The sequence below is a fragment of the Corythoichthys intestinalis genome, chromosome 21 (assembly GCF_030265065.1).
Source record: "Corythoichthys intestinalis isolate RoL2023-P3 chromosome 21, ASM3026506v1, whole genome shotgun sequence".
NCBI classification, from domain to species: Eukaryota; Metazoa; Chordata; class Actinopteri; order Syngnathiformes; family Syngnathidae; genus Corythoichthys; species Corythoichthys intestinalis.
The window spans coordinates 7593201-7612942 of NC_080415.1; the positions used below are offsets into that span (position 1 = coordinate 7593201).

General features: G+C 37.1%; 1 protein-coding gene across 2 annotated transcripts; it reads right to left on the minus strand.

Moving 5' to 3' along the window:
- Nucleotides 1-5135: 5135 nt before the first annotated feature.
- LOC130909802 (GTPase IMAP family member 4-like) lies at nt 5136-18690 on the minus strand. Of its 2 annotated transcripts, none has more exons than XM_057826662.1 (8): nt 18407-18690; nt 18239-18310; nt 15700-15777; nt 11838-11888; nt 11702-11752; nt 11578-11628; nt 9070-9111; nt 5136-6571 (listed from the first exon to the last, which is right to left on the minus strand). In XM_057826662.1, exons 2-8 carry the CDS (start codon nt 18276-18278, stop codon nt 5829-5831), a joined length of 1056 nt encoding a protein of 351 aa, XP_057682645.1. In that variant the 5' UTR covers nt 18279-18310; nt 18407-18690; the 3' UTR covers nt 5136-5828. The 2 variants fall into 2 exon arrangements, with proteins under 2 accessions (XP_057682645.1, XP_057682646.1); XM_057826663.1 differs by having other exon boundaries at nt 18239-18317.
- Between the last annotated feature and the right edge of the window lie 1052 nt (nt 18691-19742).

Genomic DNA, 19742 nt, shown 5'->3' on the forward strand with positions numbered 1-19742 from the left:
TAACAATGCTGGAGGTCTACAATTTCTGTTATCATGCAATTACAAAGTTTCGAAACTTCCAGTTAAAATGTCAGGTTTTTAACCAACATTCCTATGGAGGTATTTGTGTCTTTATTATTCAATCAAATAAAAAGTTGCTTCAATCAAAATATATATTTTCAATCAAAGAAAAAGTCACTTCAATAAAAAAAAAATGTGTTTGAATGAAAAAATAAATTTGAAACTCAAAAACATATATTTGAAAACTATTTTTCTTTGATTGAAATTTTTTTTGGATTTAAGTCAAGTTTTTTTTTTTTTTAATGAAACACCATTTTTGATTGAAGTCATGTAATTTTGCGTTTGGACCACATTTTGGCTAGGACATTTGTGTCTTTATTATTCAATCAAAAAATAAGTTGCTTCAAACAAAAAAATATATATTTTCAAAAGAAAAATCACGTCAATCAAAAAAAAAAAAAAAAAAAAAAAAAAAAAAACAATCGTAGAAAAAAAGGTTTGAATGTGAAAAAATGTTTGAGACTCAGAAATTCGCATTTGAACACTTTATTTTTCATTCAAACTGTTTTCTTTGATTGAAGCAATCCTTTTAGTGTTTGAGCCATATTAGGGGTAGGACATTTGTGTCTAAATCATTCAACCGCAATAAAAGTTGCTTTAATCAAAAACTATTTTTACTCAAAGAAAAAAATCATTTGCAAAAATATATATTTTTTGAAAATATATTTTTTTATTTGAAATATATATATTTTTTATTGAAGTGTCACTTTTTTGAAAAGCAAAAAGTTTAAAACTTTTTTTTTTTTTGAAGTGGAAAAAGTTTTGAAGGCACTTATTTTCGATGGAATCATTTTGACACAAAGATTCAACTTCAACGCTAGTTCCGGTGTGTTTGAGTGGCAAGTGATTACGCCAATGGCATAAAAGTATGAAGCAAGAATAATGGCCACCAGGGCTCCATCCAGCCATCTGTGTCTCCTAGAGTCCAAGCCGAATATAGGGTACCAGTACGGGGGTGTGACATCAGCAACTTTTTATTTGATTGAATAATAAAGACACAAATCTACCTCCATAGTTGTCTTGGAAGTTATGTCACTCCCATAACTTTTCCCCACACAAATGTATTATTTGGAATAACAAGTATGTAACAAGAAGGAACAAATCACTCTTCATACAAAATTGGATTGATAAAAACATTATATACTTGAAAGATTTATTTAAAGGTAATGGACGGCTTCTTATGAAGAATTTCTAATACAAAAAGGATTGCCCATTAAATTTAAAGAATTTCATTCTGTGATTAACTCCATCCCCAGTGGAATATTAGAATCAATGGCGTAGGTTTGCATAGGGACGGTAGGGACAAAACACTGCAAACTTTTCGGGATGCTCAAATTGTCACCACCAACTTTTATGCACTTATTTTGCGTTATATAATGACTTCAGTTCAGGTTCGAGAATAGCACAGATATTTCTTATGACTCCAGGCTGTTTGTCCCTGCTCATTCAATGGCGTACCGCAAGCCACACGTCACTTCCGCTCATTAATATTCATGACATTAGCTACTGTTGCGAAGTAGGGACAAGCCACCGTTTGTCCCTAATAGGAAATAAATGGAAATGGTGTACAAAGGAGATGTTTACAGAGCTAAACCTACCAATTCTCTCCGAAAATGATGTGCCTGGTGCCAAATTGACTGGCAAAGATGTGGAAGAACATAAAAATGTTCAGTTAAAGAGATAGCTTTAGTGTCGAAGGCTGAAAAAGACGAAAAAACGAGCCGACCCAAGCATAGCTTTAGCTTTTTTATCGACGCGACTGACAATGACATTCTCCTGTTTCAACAAGCCATCAGCCCTGTCTTTCTTGTATATCCTCTGGTTGTCCTACGTCTCTTACCGTTCTTGGGGGTAATTTAGTTAGCTTTGTGTAGCGATCGCAAATGCTACTCAGTGACAGCCAACGAACACTTAATTTTTTCATGATAACACATCTTAATCCTATAATTTATTTACACTTCCCCCTTACTAATGTTTTTTTTTATATACTGTATATATAACAGAAACGGTAACAGTAGCAGTCAGATACCTTTGTAATTCTTTTCAGGTCATTCATTGTCAGACAGAAGCAGTACGGCACAACGTTACGCAAAAAAAATAAGTTGAAAATATAAAAATGGCTTACCTCTTTGTCCTCTGAAAGACCATGCCAACCCAACATAATGTTTACTGCATATGAAATGTGAATGGATTCACCGAGCTGGTGTTAAAGTCCACGCAAGTTGATTCGGTCTTCACATTTTTTCCTCCCGAGTTTTTGGTTTCTGGAAACGTATGAAGAAAACATCCTTCATGTGTCGTAATGTCTAGAGTCGTTTCTACAAGTTCCAAAAAAGCAATGCAAGATCGGCATGTTCGTTTTTGAAAGATTACCGGTGAAAAGTAGCACAAATTACGTTGTGTCTATGCGAGGGCGGGTCTACAGTATATTGTCCCACTTCGGCTTTACTTCCGCTTTACGATGCGACGTCACGGTCTAAAAATAGCCTGCATGCGGTACGCCATTAGACAATGCTTTCCAAAGCTTGCTAACGTTTCTGTGTTTGCTACACCTGAATTCTAGCCTTGTTTCCGACCCCCACTGCTGTCAGCCAGCAAGAATGCTGCTTCCATCTTGAGGACGGCAGACGCTTTGAGGGTGACGGGAGGAGTAGGGGGACGAGGCTACCTGAATGCACCCCCTGCATAGATGCGATGGAAGTGATTGTGATTGGCTGAGGGTTAGAGTCATGTGTCATGGTAAGTCAATCAGAGCCGGTGTTTTCACACACAATCCGGAACAGCGCATGCGGCAAACACACACACGCAAAACAGATGCAGAGGAATATGACGACAGAGTATTCAGAGGAAAATTTGTCCTTCACGAGGTGGAGATATAAACACTATTTCAAGTTGGTCGAAATTAAAGGAAAGAACGTGCATGTTAAGTGTAATTTATGTCCCGGGGCAAAGCTTTTGTCGACATCTGTGGTAAGCAATTCAAATCTGCTGAAGCACCTAACAACCACACACGCTACCACAAAGCTAGTGGCGAAAAATCTGTTTATTTTTGTTGCACTTCAAGTGTAGGATAAATCTGTTGCTGGTGAGGTGCAATAAATATTACAAGGTTCTATAACACAACTACCTGTCTGTTCTTCTCTATTCAACTGACTCAAATACTGCTCAGAAAATGTCAAATTCTTTGACATACAACTTCTTTTTAAAGTAACGGAAATAGTTACTTTACCTGGTAACTAGTTACTTTTACTATGGAGTAATTCAGTTACTAAGTCAGTTACTTTTTGGGGGAAGTAGTGAGTAACTAAGTACTTTTTAAAGTAACGTGCCCAACACTGGTTATATGCCATTTAGATTGTCATCCCATATGTTTTATTTGTTGTAATTGACCCCACCATTATTAAGTGAATTATTTTCATAATGTTCAGACTTACCCAAGATAGCAGCATTGAATAAGAGTTGATTTTCCATCAAAATCATCAGTATGGTTGACATCGAAATTGTCAACGTCAAGTGATGTTGGAACGTTGTTCTATGGTCAGGCGATGGTGGGGTTTACATTGTTTTATGGTTGATCAACTAATGTTGACAAATAGTTGATTTATGATTAACTGGGAAATATGATTGAAAAGTCATTGAATTATGGATGAGCGGGTGTTTTGGTAAAAAAAAAAAAACATAACATTGATTCAGCGTTGTTCCAATATTATTAATAATCGAAATGACGTTTAGGGTCTGTAAGGATTTCAACGTTGAAACAACATTAATTGAAGGTGCAAAAATAATGTTGATTCAATTATATAAGATCGACAGCGGAATGTTAATCCAACATTTTTTCAACGTCGGTCTGCTATCTGGGACATGTACCTCTTTTCACTTGCTGAATGTGCCGGTTCATTTTTTTCCCCTCCGAAACGCTTATTTGATTGGCTGATGACTTGAACAACCGCCCCCCCGAAAACACACACACACGCACACACACTCACATTAGATACCTGGGATTTGATAAGTTTTTTGTTTTAGCCAGTAGCAGCCACTGTAAGAAATGTAAAAAGACATCAATGTTGTGGAAGTAGGGAACACACCACTAATTTTGCTGCTGAAAGTCTGACCTGCATCAGAGTTAGCATAACATTAAACTGTTTGAACTAGCTAATGTGCAAAACTCGAGTAGGAAGCTGCTTAGAGAGACGGCTCCTCCTGTATGTGTTTTCTACTGTTAACGTTAAGTTTACTGTGAGAAATGTAGTGAACCGAGGTCCACCCCCTTCACCCCAATTTTTCTTTTTATTTTATTTATGTGGTCTTACAGCAGCCTACAGGAGCTTTCATTTTTTTGTTGAGTTTGGCTGTGCTTATGGACAAAAGCAGTAATGTTTTACCTGAAAGACAGGTCCATTTTTATTTCTTGTTATTTCCTGACAAAGATGTTTTTTCTGTTATATTTAATTTATTTTATTCAGACAATGTTGAGTGGTCTTAAGACAAATGTTTATTTTTTTTATTCCTGGACCGTGAAGAGATGATTAACAAGCTTAGTTATGCCAAATTATGTTCAAATAATGCAATTTAAATTTGCCCTTACAATTCAGACATTTTTTTTTTGTAAGTTTTCACAATGTTTCTTTAGTAGTTTTAGAAAACAAAGGTTTGAATTGAACAGTGTAGGCTGAACCAATACACATAAAATCAATAGATTTATTTTGCATTGATCATTATGAATGCCCCGTCACCAGCAAAAAGTGTACATGCAGGTTATGCTGTCATATCGTCCCTACCAATGTTGAAACCAAATCTACGCCCTTGATAGAATTAATGAAAGATTATAAAGAACAGAATGAGCAATCTGTTAATGCGAATATCCTTTACTTAAATGATATACAGTGGGGAGAACAAGTATTTGATACACTGCCATTGGCAGTGTATCAAATACTTGTTCTCCCCACTGTAGATCTTTTAAGCAAAAAATGTACGAACAAACATATAAGGGAATCTTTTTATTGAAATAGAAAAATCGTACCTTGTGGGAAATTCTTCTGGAATGCGCAGTTTGATCATATTAAATGGAGAGAGGCGTAGCTTGTTCCTTTTAAACTGTTTGTTTCCAACAAAATAAGGTAATAGCATTTGAAGACTTCAATTGAAAACCTGTGGTCGAAATTGAAAAAAAATAGTCCACAGCAAGGCTCCGACCTGCAAGGATGATCTGGCAACTGCAATCAAAGAGAGTTAGCACCAAATTGATGAAGAATACTCATCAAGTCCATGCCTCAGAGAATGCAAACTGTCATAAAAGCCACAGATGGTGCAACTAAATACTAGAAATGTGTTTTGATTGTTATTTCTTTGTTTGTTTCTCATGATTCCATGTTTTTTCTCAGAATGGAGTGATTCTGTATTTATTTCCCTGCACTTGCTCTATAAAAGTAACATTTACTGACCACCACAATGTTTTTTATTTATTTCTTTTAGTGTCTATGAATGCTTAAGAGTTGCACTTTTGAACTAATTCATTATTTTTTCAAGCTTTTTATCTGAGTTTTTTCTGCATAATAAAATGTCTGAGTGAGTGCTCGTCCGAGACTGGTGATTCCATACTTTTTGCTAGGGGTTGTATATATTTTTTACTTATCTACAAACACCAACTGTGAAAATAAAAGTACAAATAAACTTCACCAATCTGTCCCAACATCCTTTAACATCAGCTCCTGTTGTTTAAAAAATATTTTTTATTAATGATTTCAGAGCCACACAGCGCATCGTATCCTCTACAGGACATTATGTTTCAATTTTTTGCTCAGTGCGGAAGTCATGTCATACAGCAGCTCCATTCTCACAAGTTCATCCCTCTTATACAGCTCGTGGACAAAATGTCCCTTGAGCCCCTTCAGCTCCAGTACACGCCCCACTAGCAACCTGCGTGTCACGCTCTGCTCCTCCGGGGACTGATCTGTTCCGGCCTCTAGCAGCTCAGGCCTCTGACCGCATATGGCCGTCAGTCTTTTCACACCGCCCACATCCGTATCCAGCAGCCGGTCAAAAGTGCGGCGTCGACTCAGGCGGTCAGCGTGGGTGAGCACCGGGATGACATGCCCTCGGATGTCGTCGCCCAACAGTTCCAGTACAGCTTGCGTGACTTGCGTGGCCTCTTCTTGTGTCTCCTTGCTGGAGCGGGATGCCCGCATCACCAGCAGGATGGCGTGGGGACCTGGGGCCGCTAGCTGAATGCTCCTCAGAGCTTCTTTGGCCGTCTCAGTTCTTCCTAATGAGCCGCTCAGTAGATCTGGGGTGTCTATGATGCTAAGTTCTCTACCATCTACTATTGCCCTTTTTAGGACGCTCTCCAGGAGAGGTTCTTCTGATTGTTCTGCACTCCTGCCAAGCAATATGTTTGCCACTGATGTTCGTCCTCCACCGGCAGGGCCCAGAAGGATCAGTCTGAGACTCGCATTTAAGGGACTAGAGAGGTCCAGTCTCATCTTCTCGTTGTCCCAAGATACTTCACTGGATCCTGGGGAGTGGACGACAAACATTTTCTCACATTTCATACACTGGTTGAGTTGTGTTATGTGCTTCCCTCCACATTAAAATGTCACTGTTTAGGGCGTACTGCACACCGTTTTTACACTGGTCAAGGCACATGGCTAAATCCATGCAGATGCTAAAAGTAGCCTACAATGATGCCTTGAGGCTGTTACTGCGTGTGCCTAGATGGTACAGCGCCAGCCAATTATTTATTAGCTATAGGTTACCCACTTTAAGGCTCTTTTAAGAAAATTGATGTACAGCTTCATGTGTCGGCTAAATGAGTCTGAAAATAATGTTCTAATGAATTTAACAGACCCTAAGAAGAGCTTTAGATATAGTTCGAGCCTGTAGCGCCATTGGCGCAAAAGCTTGTTTGTTGTGCACTGGCTATCAGTGCCCATTGAGAGATTCCTGAATAGAGATCATATATATATATATTAGGGCTGTCAAACGATTAAAATTTTTAATCGAGTTAATCACAGCTTAAAAATGTATCGTAATTAATCGCAATTCAAACCATCTCTAAAATATGCCATATTTTTCTGTAAATTATTGTTGGAATGGAAAGATAAGACACAAGACTGACATAAACATTCAACATACTGTACACAAGTACTGTATTTGTTTATTATAACCAGGGGTGCAAATATTTTTTTTGCCCAGGTTCTCAGAGGAGGACCTGGAGATGTGACTTGGTCCTCATTGAGCTTGAGAGCCGACCCGCCTGATGCGATAAAATTATGACAAGCTTTACTTAGAGCCAATTACCTTTAATTAATTATATAAACAATTAACGCTTGATTAACATCAACTGGCACAATAAAAGTGCCATTACTTTGAAGTGAAATGTAAAGAAGTAAACATAAAAGCACTAATTCAAAATAAAGGGCATTCATATGCGGCTCCCACATTAACTCCAAGCCTTTGTAAAAGTGGGATGTCCTCCTCATAAGAGCTCATTGACTGTGCATGTTTAGCTTTGTGAAATGCGAGCAAAAACACGTTTGTCAGTGCATGGCGCTGTTCTTCAATAACTTTTTTCCGCCACTTGTCCATAGGGCGAGTGGGGTCCTGTGTGACATCGATAGTTTGCTTAATTGCCACTTGCTGTTTTTTTTCGTGCTATTCAAAGTTTGGATGGCTAAAATTCTTTGACCCTACATAAAATGTGCTGCTCTTATTAACGACATTGGGATTCTCCCGGCAAATGTTGCACCACATTTCCGTGCGAGCAACATTTGCTTCTAGCCATGGTACCTCCTGCAGCCACTTTTCAGCAAAAGTCCTTTTTTTCCCGGTAGCTCCAGTGACATCTCTGTCGTCTGTCTGTCTTTTGACGGGAGCAGGGGAACACGGAAATAATTACTCAGTGGGGCCTGCCTCTTTGACATTTTGAGAAGTGATTTTCTCGTGTCCGCCGCGAATACAGTGGTCAGCCATCGGTACGCAAAAGCGTATGGAACCCGTTGAGGGCCAGCGCGTTTGTCTGCGTCGAGTGCGCATGCATGCATGCGGACCACTTATGTGCACCCCTGATTATAACAATAAATCCACAAGATGGCATTAACATTATTAAGATTCTTTCTGTTAAAGGGATCCACGAATAGAAAGACTTGTAGTTCTTAAAATATGAATTTGAGTACAAGTTATAGTAATTTTATATTAAGAAAAAGAACGTCTCCTGCTCTGCCCAAATGCATGATGGGAAGTTGGGCAACCATGACTGTCAGTGGTGGCTGCAAATGGTATACGATATATTTTGCATTGTGTTCAATTAAGCGTGTTAAGAAAATGATCGTCTCTTGCTCTGCGCAAATGCATGATGGGAAGTTGGGCAACTATGACTTTTAGTATTGGCTGCCGATGAGACTCCGGCGTCGTAAAGTCGAAATCACGTAAGTCGTGTACGTCGTAAACCGGGGACTACCTGCATATAATAATAATAATTTAATCAATAGATATATTAAAATAAATTGTATTCATTAACTGAAGGATCCATTTTTGAAAAAAAAAAAAGATAAAAAAATAAATAGTATATATTCTTTAAAAAAAAAAAAAGCCTGTGTAATAATATATATATATATATATAAATAATTATATCAAAAAAAGCAATGAATTGTAAAAAAAAATAAAATAAAAAAGTTCAAATATGTAGAAATTTTATTCTTTGTTTTTGTTTTTTGCCGTCACATCATGATACCCTCCCAGTTGAAATGGATTGGACGCCTATTGCCGTTAAGTGGTGTTATCAATATAAATTTCCCTCTTTTATAAACTACCAGAATGCATACACTATGACCAAGGCTAGCAGTGAAGGACTTAAGCTAATGCTAACTTCTGAATAGATGCCCCCGTTTAAAATGGCTGAGAGTGCATCAACGACTGTTGTTATTTTATACTGTTGTATTTAGTAACATCAAGTGGATTAATTATATATATATATATATAAAAAAAAAACATTCAGAAAGAACAAGCACTGACCTGTGATGAGAGCCAGAATCCAGTGGTATTTGGATGAAGTTGCTGATGGGGGATTCATAGGTACATTATTTTGATTATAATGTTTTTTCGGTGGCACAAGCACACAAAAACAAAATATTAGGATCATTTTTTAATAGGGTGCCATTTGGACGTAACTCAGCCGAGCGGGCACTAACAGAGGGGACATTTTGTGCTAAAGTTAGCCCTCAGCCTATCTTTGTGAGCATGATAGCTAACATGATAGTTGATGAGAAATCTATCATTTTGCAAGTAAACCTTTTGAAATGAATGATACAATTTCTTTGATATATAGCTTAAAGTGGACACGTTATGGACAACCACACTTCATAAAAACTGCAAAATCTGATTTTTAAAGGAAGTAAAAAATAAAATTGTTACCACAGTTGAATTTCCCGCCACTGGTGTGATGTTATTGCAGAAGAGTGATGTCATTAATAAAAGGGGAATTGGAGTCTTCGATGAAATTGAAATAATGGATATAACGTGCAACAACAAACATATACGTTAGATATTAAACAGAAATGACAAAATTGTTCCAAGATGAACGTTTTTTTTGGAACTCTCAAATTGAATGTATAAACTGGAGTAAAGCTTGGCTGTTACCATACAAATATTGTATTTTTTCAATAAAGAAAAGGTGTTAAATCTAAATATTTTATATAAAATAAATCCATCTTTCTCTTGCTAAATTTCTTGATATTATAGATGTAATGCATTTATTTTTTGAATGAAACCTACTTGTTTTCATTATTCTCCTATAATTTTGAATTTAAAAGTCATTATTTGTAATATTTAATACATTTTATAATTCTTTATGCTGGGTTTTTATTCATGAACAAAAGTTCACAAAGAAGCCTACTATATTTGCATTTTTCCAGTCAGAAATACAGTCGTATGAAAAAGTATCTGAAGTTCTCAACCTTAAGGAATTTCTCACATTTCTGCATAAAATCACCATTAAATGTGATCGGATCTTTGTCAAAATCACACAGATGAAAATCCAGTGACTGCTTAAACTAAAACCACTCCAAACATTTATAGGTTTTCATATTTTAATGAGGATTGCATGCAAACAACGACAGAAGAGGGGAAAATAAGTAAGTGATCCTTCTGCCTAAAGAGACTTAAAGAGCAATTGAAACCAATTCTTTACCGAACATTTTAAGTCAGGTGTGTGCCCAATCACTGATGAGTGGTTTAAAGCTGCCCTGCCCACTATAAAACACACATCTGGTAAGAATTGTCTTGATGAGAAGCATGTGCATCATGGCTCGGTCAAAAGAGCTGTCTGAAGACCTGCGATGAAGGATTGTTGATTTGTATAAAGCTGTGAAAGGATACAAAACCATCTCTAAAAGTCTGGATGTTAATCAATCGACAGTCAAAGAAGTTGTCTACAAATGGAAAGTTTGGCACTGTTGCTTCTCTCCCAAGAAGTGGCCAAGAGTTCAGCGCAGGATACTCAGAGAGGTAAAAAAGAACCCTAGAGTGTCTGCTCAAGACTTACAGAAATCACTGGCACAATCCAATATCTCACTACAACTATCAACTACATGTAAAACTATAGCCAAGAATGGTGTCCATGGGAGGACTCCACGGAGGAAGCCACTGCTATCTAAAAAAAAAAAAAAAAAAAAAAAAAAAAAAAAAAAAAAAATTGCTGCTATTAAATGTGATGGTTCACGTACTAGTTTTTCCCCAGTCTGTCATTGTTTGCATACTATCCTCATTAAAATATGTAAACCTAAAAATGTTTGGGTGGTTTTAGTTAAAGCTGACACTGTTTTTCATATGTGTGATTTTGACAAATATCAGATCACATCTGATGGTCATTTTATGCAGATATGACAAAAACTCCAAACGGTTCAGATACTTTTTCATATCTCTGTAGATTACACACTGAAATCAATAAGACTAATTAGCAATAAAAAAAGCAATAAACTAATGAGAATATATGATGTTTTTTTTCCCCTGAAGACCCTAACACAACTAAACAGAGTGGACAGTAACACTAGGGATGAACAGAAAACCTTTTTATTTTTAATTAAATAATATATTTTAATTTGAAAAGATAGTTCATCCGGGACAATAAAATCATAACAATCATTTGGATTTTTTTTTTTCCTACTGACTTTATAGACTTTATTTTGAATGAAACACACTGTGGACGTAGCAAAATTCCATGACAAGCCTTTACCAGAAGTCAATTAAAATAAAAAAAAATTGAATTTAGGCACCTCTACCAGTTAATTTATAATAAGTGGCAATTGAGAATACATACACACACACAAAAATTAATAAGTCGAATGAGTATTTGTCCAAGTTTACTGAAAATACAGCTTCATTTATGCTGGGGACACAAATGGCACCCGATTTTAAAAAATGACTTAACAATTGTTTGAAAAGTTTGGCTGTTACACAACTATTTCAAAACATTAGAGACTATAAAGAAATGAAAAAACAAGAGAACGTGAGCTATGTGCTTACCTTTGATAAACTTCCAAACGCGAGACAGCCATTTACACAAACTCTGGATTCCTATAAGACAAAACCTATCATGTTGAGAGCACAATATGAGCTCATTACTTTGGATTATTGTTACGGGTTGTACCTCGGAGGGTCCCTACAATGCGGCTAACCCAGCCCCATAGAGCAGAAAGACCTGTGTAACACAAAGTGAAAGAACTGCAGTATCTTATCAAAAGTTCAGAAAAAAATAAAAAGGTCAAAAAGGGATTTTAACGCACCGGTTATGGAGCAGAAGAGACGAATCGGCCATCGGATTATTGCGGGAAGAGCTGCAAGGACAAATTCATCAAGTTCAGTTAAAATGGATTGGATGCCCCTCGCCACTAATGGCAGAGGATGAGTTAGAAAATAACATTTATTCTTCCTCTGTCCAAGACGCACCCTTTAATCAATGAGTTTATTACTAGTAGACGTCCAATCCATTTGAAGTGGGAGGGTGGCAGCGAATGAACGCGCTGTCAATGGTAGACAATGAGTTAAGCAGTGTCTGACCAATTGGCTGACATTCAAGTGAGTATGGAAAAATTTAGTTTTAAAAACAAACAGGTAGTCCCTGGGTTATGACGTACCCGACCTACGTGATTTCGACTTTACAACGCCAGTCTCGTCCGCCATTTTCTATTGTTTTTTTTTTTTTAAGTCTCGTAAACAGTACCTTATTGTATCTACAGTATCTTATTTATTACTTCATTTTATTAATTTGACTGTTCTGCCTTTTGGCGAAATGTGTATTTGATTATAACGTTGACTTTTGAATTGTGATGCATGCTTTTATTTTGGCAGGGGAAGCGTAGAGCATGTAGTACTCCTGCAACTGAGTAAGAGCGCATCTGCACAAGAACAAGAATGTATTTGTACACACGAAGAAGAGCACACATATACGAGGATGAGTGCATTTGCATACCTGTCAACCCGAGGCCGTTGGCAATCTTACAAATAGTGACGTATGCCCTTACAAATTGGTGACTAATCTTACAACGTTGTATATAGCGTGCAATATGAAACAAAAATAAAACTCAATTTTTTAAATAATATGAATTTATTGGTAATATTGTAACATAACCTGGTGCAATCAAAGAACAATGAATATCTTCAGCTACACCATGATTACTACAATTTAACAGTCACTTTTGTTATAATTGTACGTAGCACTTTTGGCAATTTCTATCATGTCTTGATAGCTGCACTTCAGCTCGCAATTCAGTTTGACTTGAAGGTAGTTTGTTAAGGGTGTCCAATTATAAATTAAAAAGGTCAATTGATAAAATTAACTTACCGATGCAATCTTTGAGTCAGGGAACATTTCTTTTGCTAATTCTGAGAAGTGATCAGCAATAGTTGCGGGCAAATTGTGTTCGGCAACAAATTGGAAGAAGGAAATCTCCGCCTTTGTCACTTTTCATTCTGCAGACTTCATCTTTCTGACCAGTGTTGTTAATCTTTTAAAAAGTAATTAATTAGTTACAAATTACTTCTCCCAAAAAGTAATTGAGTTAGTAACTCAGTTACCTGAAGGTAAGAGTAATTAGTTACTTGGCAAAGTAACTGATGTTACCGTTCATGTTTGTTAGTTTTTTTTTTCATAAAAATAAAAATAAATAAAACATAGTAACCTTTGCTATATTTGGAAATTGTTTAATTTTGTGAATCAACTGTTAAAGTTGTTAAAATTGCAACAGTTTATGCATTAGTTCCCTTCTGTCTACTTTCGACATGTTAACGTTTTAAAACTGTTTCATCGTTTACAGATAGATTCAAGTCAAGATTTTGCGGATTTAGGAGTATTTTAGATAAAAAGTTACTTGTTCGCTAGGAAGGTTAACTACAATAGAACCTTTCTGAGAAGTCTACTGCTTCAAAATGGCGGCTATTTATCAATGTGTCATTTCGCATGTAGTTCTATAAGCATTTGATATCTAGGCGTAGATTGTAGGCTGTCGGCTACAGTCAGGATAGCATCGCATTTGCTACAGCGTCACAACACTTTTCACTCTCAGTGTCTCTGATTTTTCTCGCGTCATCCAACGTAGTAACGCATTGTAACGCTCAGTAGCCACGTTTACATGCTGACTTTTATTCATACCGATTCAAATCATTCCGAATGGAAATTTCAGATCAGCTGTTTACATGTCACTTCATCTATTCCGATCCAGCGTTTACATGTGTCTGCCTTTATTCCGAAAGGACGTTTGACAACTGCCGTCTGACATGCGCAGATTAATCAAAACAAAGCGTCACGTTGCAAAACATGGAGATCGATCGTCAGAGTGCTGCTGTTTTGCTCTTTTGCCTTGTAGTAGCCGGTTTTCAGCGTTTTCCACCGGTTTCTAATCTGGTCAACGCTCCGGTCTATTCTGGCTTCGTGTAACCTCTCGTGAACTTTTTTAAATAGTTCACTGTTCCTCGTTTTATGCCCGTCTAAGCAAGCAATTGTATTCAATTTTTCCTGAGACACAGGAAATTAGAATATTGTGTATTCTAATTTCCTGAGACAGTCCTGTATATATACACAGGACTGTCTCAAAAAATTAGAATATTGTGTATTCTAATTTCCTGAGACAGTCCAGTATATATATATATATATATAAAACCCTGCTCTACGCTTCCTGCGCCAAAATAAAAGCATGCATCACAAAACAAAAGTCAAGATTATAATCAAATACACATTTCGCCAAAGGCAGAAGAGTCATAAAATAAAATGAAATAAAATAAATAAATAAAAATAAAATAAAAAAATAAGGATGACACTCCTGCATCGTAAAGTCAAAATCATGCAAGAAGGGAATTTCGTAACCCGGGGACTACTGTACCTGTATTAAATGTTACACTTAAATGTTAAATCAACAGTAAATGCTGAATGCAAAGGTGGGTAGCAATGCATTAAATGTAGTCTGTTACAATTACTTGAGTAACTTTTTCAGAAAAATGTACTTGTAAGAGTAGTTTTACAAAGCCATACTTTTTACTTTTACTTGAGTAGATTTGTGATGAACAAACGCTACTCTTACACTGCTACTTTGGGCTACACTAGTTGTTACATTTTTTCCTCTTTATTCTACAAATTAGATTTTATTTTATTTTTTTTGGCCAGCGATGCCAAAAGTAGCTCTACCAGTTTCACCAATGAGACGTCGCAACAATAATCACATGACTCCATTATACCAATTAAGATCAAGCTTGGCGTTGTATGATCACGCCAGCTTGTTCAATCATGTGACGTTTTTAAAGCAGAGTAAAAAAAACATAAGTATTTGATATGGAGCACTGCCCTCAACATAACTCGAAAACGAGGATTTTAACCTTCTTCTCAGTTTTTATTAGGCACCAACTGACCACAGAAAACCGGAAATATGATCCTTTTAATTTAATAAAAAAAACTATGAAGGAACTATTCAAACTAGGAACTATTTTCTCCACTAGAGGGCACTCATGACCTTTGAACGATTGATGCTTCATTTCTGCAGATTTTTTTCCTCTCACTGTAATTCAATCTTTTTTGTATTTCTTTGGCTTAATGCGGTTATGTAATAGATTATAGTACAGTATAATGATAACAGTTCATTTATAAAACTTTGTGCTGAGGAAAAAAAAAATACAATTTTTTTTGGAAGCAGTTACTCACAATGTTACTCATCACTTGTTCATTTCACCAAATACTTTACTTGTACTTGAGTACATTTTTGGATGGCTACGTTTACACTTACTTGAGTAATATTGTTTTGAAGTAATGCTACTCTTTCTTGAGTATTTTTTTTTTCTACTCTACCCACCTCTGGTTGAATGTATGTTTTGGTAATAATATTTGGAAAATAAATATTGAGCTGATATGCGAATTAAATTCCAGTAAATAGATTTATTTATTTAAGATTTTATATTTGGATTTTATTGTACGAAATTCACAAATATTGTTGTCGATGCACACCAGCTTATTAAACATTGTTTGAATCTGATTGGGACAAAATGTTGCAATAATTTTCAGCATAAGTCGCTTTAAAAACCTAATATCAGTTTTGAAACTGATTTCAAACTTCGAGCAATAAAGAACTGAGCTGACCATTTCAAACAACGGAATTGACTGACTCTGTGAGAATCTGTAGAGAAGATACCCCACTATGGCAAAAGCTCCCATCTGGGCATTTTTGCCACTCAGCCACCCTTCTAAAGAGAAAAGAAAATTAATGTACAGCACAACAATAACATTCAACAACAACAACAGGGGTCGGCAACACGCGGCTCCAGGGGTCGGCAACACGCGGCTCCGGAGCCGCATACGGCTCTTGATCTGGCTCAGATACAGTATTAAAAGGTGAGTATTTGCATTAAATTCGAGTGGAGTTTACAAGGTTTAATCCTCTAAGGTCGGTGGACGCACTATTTTACAAGTCTCGTAAACGATTACAACACCCACGCGCTGTGTGTTGGAGGAAGGAGACATGGAAAACAAGCTGGATACGGGCTCTCGAGGACCGGACTTGGGCACCCCGGTGCCATTTTTCAACAGATCAGAATCAGGTGAAAAGGATTGGGTTTTTAATATGTAAAAAAAAAAATCTATATAGATATGGTGGAAAACACTCAGGTGACTTGAAGACCCCCAAATTGGCCAAATTTCAAAATTATCCAATATGCTTGTGTGATACATAATTGAAAATTTTCTGGGGGAAGAAAAAATTTGAAAAGCAAAACCCTAACTGGAGGTGCGAGCACGTGAGAGCAGAATTAAAGATGCATGATTTTAACGCGATATTATTGTGAACTTACCTTGTTTCGATCCAAAAACTGTAGCATGTATCACCGAGTGTCAAGACACAGCTCTGAATGGTCACAGCTGGATTTTTAGGGGATTTTACAGGTGAAACATGGTCATGTAACAAGGGTCGAGATGCAGAAATCGCAGACATCAAGGAGTGGTCGAGATTTTCTTTTTCATATATTTACCCTTTTATATGTTTTATTTTTTAATTTTTATTTGTTTGGATCGATTATTTATCATCTGACATATTGGAGAAAATGCGACAGTATCAAAAAAAAAAAAAACCATACAATTAAGCGATAGTTATGAGGTAGATATCCGTGACCATTTTTTTCATTGTAACACAATCTGTTTAAAAGTTTAAAATATGCAAGTGAATAATTTTTTAAAGTTTTTTTTTTTAAACGAAATATTAGATATCAATTAATGATTCTAAGCTAAAAATGACATTTTGAATAATAAAATATTAAATTACCTTCGTTTTATGGCTGGGTTGAAACAAAAGCGGTTGCGCGATGTCCGTAAACGGGAGTTTCCAGGGTAAAACGGACATATTAAAAATAGTTCGGGGGCTTAATGCACCATGAATCTGCTACGGCAGCATATAGACATGTTGCTCTAACAAACACAACAGTTTTTTTGGCTTAAAATACAGCAGTTTCTCTTTAAGACGAGTGCAAGAGCAGAAACTGCTTTTTCAGTCTTGTCTGTTTTTTCCGCCATATATATATTTTTTAAGGGCGAAAAAGTAAGAAAATAATTGAGAAATACAATGGCATTGCCAAAAGAAACAAAAATATATACTTTTTATACTTTGCACACTCCTGGAAAAAGCGGAAGGAAGTACTGTAAACAGTACAGTACTGTAACATGTTTGGAACTTTTGTGGGGGGGAGGGGGCTTTTTTTGGTATTGGATTGGGGCTGTATCGGTAGATTCTCAAATCAGATGACTCAGACTTGGGTGCAAAAATATGCGATCGGGACATCCTTACTCTGCACCATACTAACAACAAACGTGGAGTGGCCTAGCCAGTCTCCAGATCTCAACCTCATTGAAAATCTGTGGAGGTAGTTGAAAGTCCGTGTTGCCCAACGACAGCCCCACAACATCACTGCTCTAGAGGAGATCTGCATGGAGGAATGGGCGAAAATACCAGCAACAGTGTGTGAAAAGCTTGTGAAGGGTTACAGAAAACGTTTGGCCTCCGTTATTGCCAACATAGGTACATAACAAAGTATTCAAGATTTTGGTATTGACCAAATACAGTACTTATTTTCCACCATGATTTGCAAATACTTTCTTTAAAAATCAAACAATATGATTTCCTGTTTTTTTTTCCACATTGTCTCATGGTTGAGGTTTACCCATGTTGACAATTACAGGCCTCTCTAATATTTTCAAGTGGGAGAACTTCCACAATTAGTGGTTGACTAAAAATGTATATGCCCCACTGTATGTGTCTTTGCGCTGGTACCCCTTCCCAGTGGCACCTCGACTATACATAGGTGAATTTGTAACCAGGGTGAGTGTTGTTAATAAAGATCTACAAGAGGTCAGTCCATCTTGTTATGCTAATAAAGCTAATAAATCAAATCTTGTATGCATTTACATAGTATGTATTAAGTACGTGTTTGTATTTGAAGCTGCCACTGTTGACTTTCCCGTGGTAATCAAGTAAAAACGGTTCTTTGTGTGCTACAGGTTGCCGACCCCTGTTCTAGAAGAACAAAATCTTTAGATGTGTAAAATTAGGTAAGCAAATTAATATTTTACTTTCACTTCCTGCTGAACAGGTCTCACCTTTGTCCATGTAGGGTAAACACAAAGCATGAATTATGAACAATAAAGACATTATTGTCTTACCTCCATCTTGAATGTTGCCAGTTTCGCATTTACACTCCATTTCTCAAGCAAGTTGATGACCCTCGTAGGCAACTTGAGGCTATGAAAGCAGGCCCGATTTTAAGTTAAACATTCATATGAAAAGATTAACAAATGACTCATCTTGCAGTGGTTAAAAAGTCTGTTTACCTAAAGGCAGATTGACCTCCTCCTCCTTTAAGAAGTGGAACTTTGATCCCAGACTGACTAGTTTCTACTTTGCGTGCGTAGGCCTGCCCTGGACAAGAACACGCCGCCGTCGAGCCAAACCTTGTGGTGGTACGCTGCTCACACTGCAGGCTTGCATTCGACACGCCTTCATCGTGCGACAAGTAGAACTGGAAATATTACTACATTTATTGTGTCGGTGTTCAAATAGAACAAGTTTTGTAGCTATTAGCAGGGGTTAATTTGTGCCAGATCCTGCCGGAACAAGATCCGGCCCCTCTTGATTTTGGCCTCCCTGTGTTCCGGGACTTACAGTGCCTTGCAAAAGTATTCGGCCCCCTTGAACCTTGCAACCTTTGGCCACATTTCAGGCTTCAAACATAAAGATATAAAATTTTAATTTTTTGTCAAGAATCAACGACAAGTGGGACACAATCGTGAAGTGGAACAAAATTTATTGGATAATTTAAACTTTTTTAACAAATAAAAAACTGAAAAGTGGGGCGTGCAATATTATTCGGCCCCCTTGCGTTAATACTTTGTAGCGCCACCTTTTGCTCCAATTACAGCTGCAAGTCGCTTGGGGTATGTTTCGATCAGTTTTGCACATCGAGAGACTGACATTCTTGCCCATTCTTCCTTGCAAAACAGCTCGAGCTCAGTGAGGTTGGATGGAGAGTGTTTGTGAACAGCAGTCTTCAGCTCTTTCCACAGATTCTCCATTGGATTCAGGTCTGGACTTTGACTTGGCCATTCTAACACCTGGATAAGTTTATTTTTGAACCATTCCATTGTAGATTTGGCTTTATGTTTTGGAGCATTGTCCTGTTGGAAGATAAATCTCCGTCCCAGTCTCAGGTCTTGTGCAGATACCAACAGGTTTTCTTCCAGAATGTTCCTGTATTTGGCTGCATCCATCTTCCCATCAATTTTAACCATCTTCCCTGTCCCTGCTGAAGAAAAGCAGGCCCAAACCATGATGCTGCCACCACCATGTTTGACAGTGAGGATGGTGTGTTCAGGGTGATGAGCTGTGTTGCTTTTACGCCAAACATATCGTTTTGCATTGTGGCCAAAAAGTTCAATTTTGGTTTCATCTGACCAGAGCACCTTCTTCCGCATGTTTGGTGTGTCTCCCAGGTGGCTTGTGGCAAACTTTAAACGAGACTTTTTATGGATATCTTTGAGAAATGGCTTTCTTCTTGCCACTCTTCCATAAAGGCCAGATTTGTGCAGTGTACGACTGATTGTTGTCCTATGGACAGACTCTCCCACCTCAGCTGTAGATCTCTGCAGTTCATCCAGAGTGATCATGGGC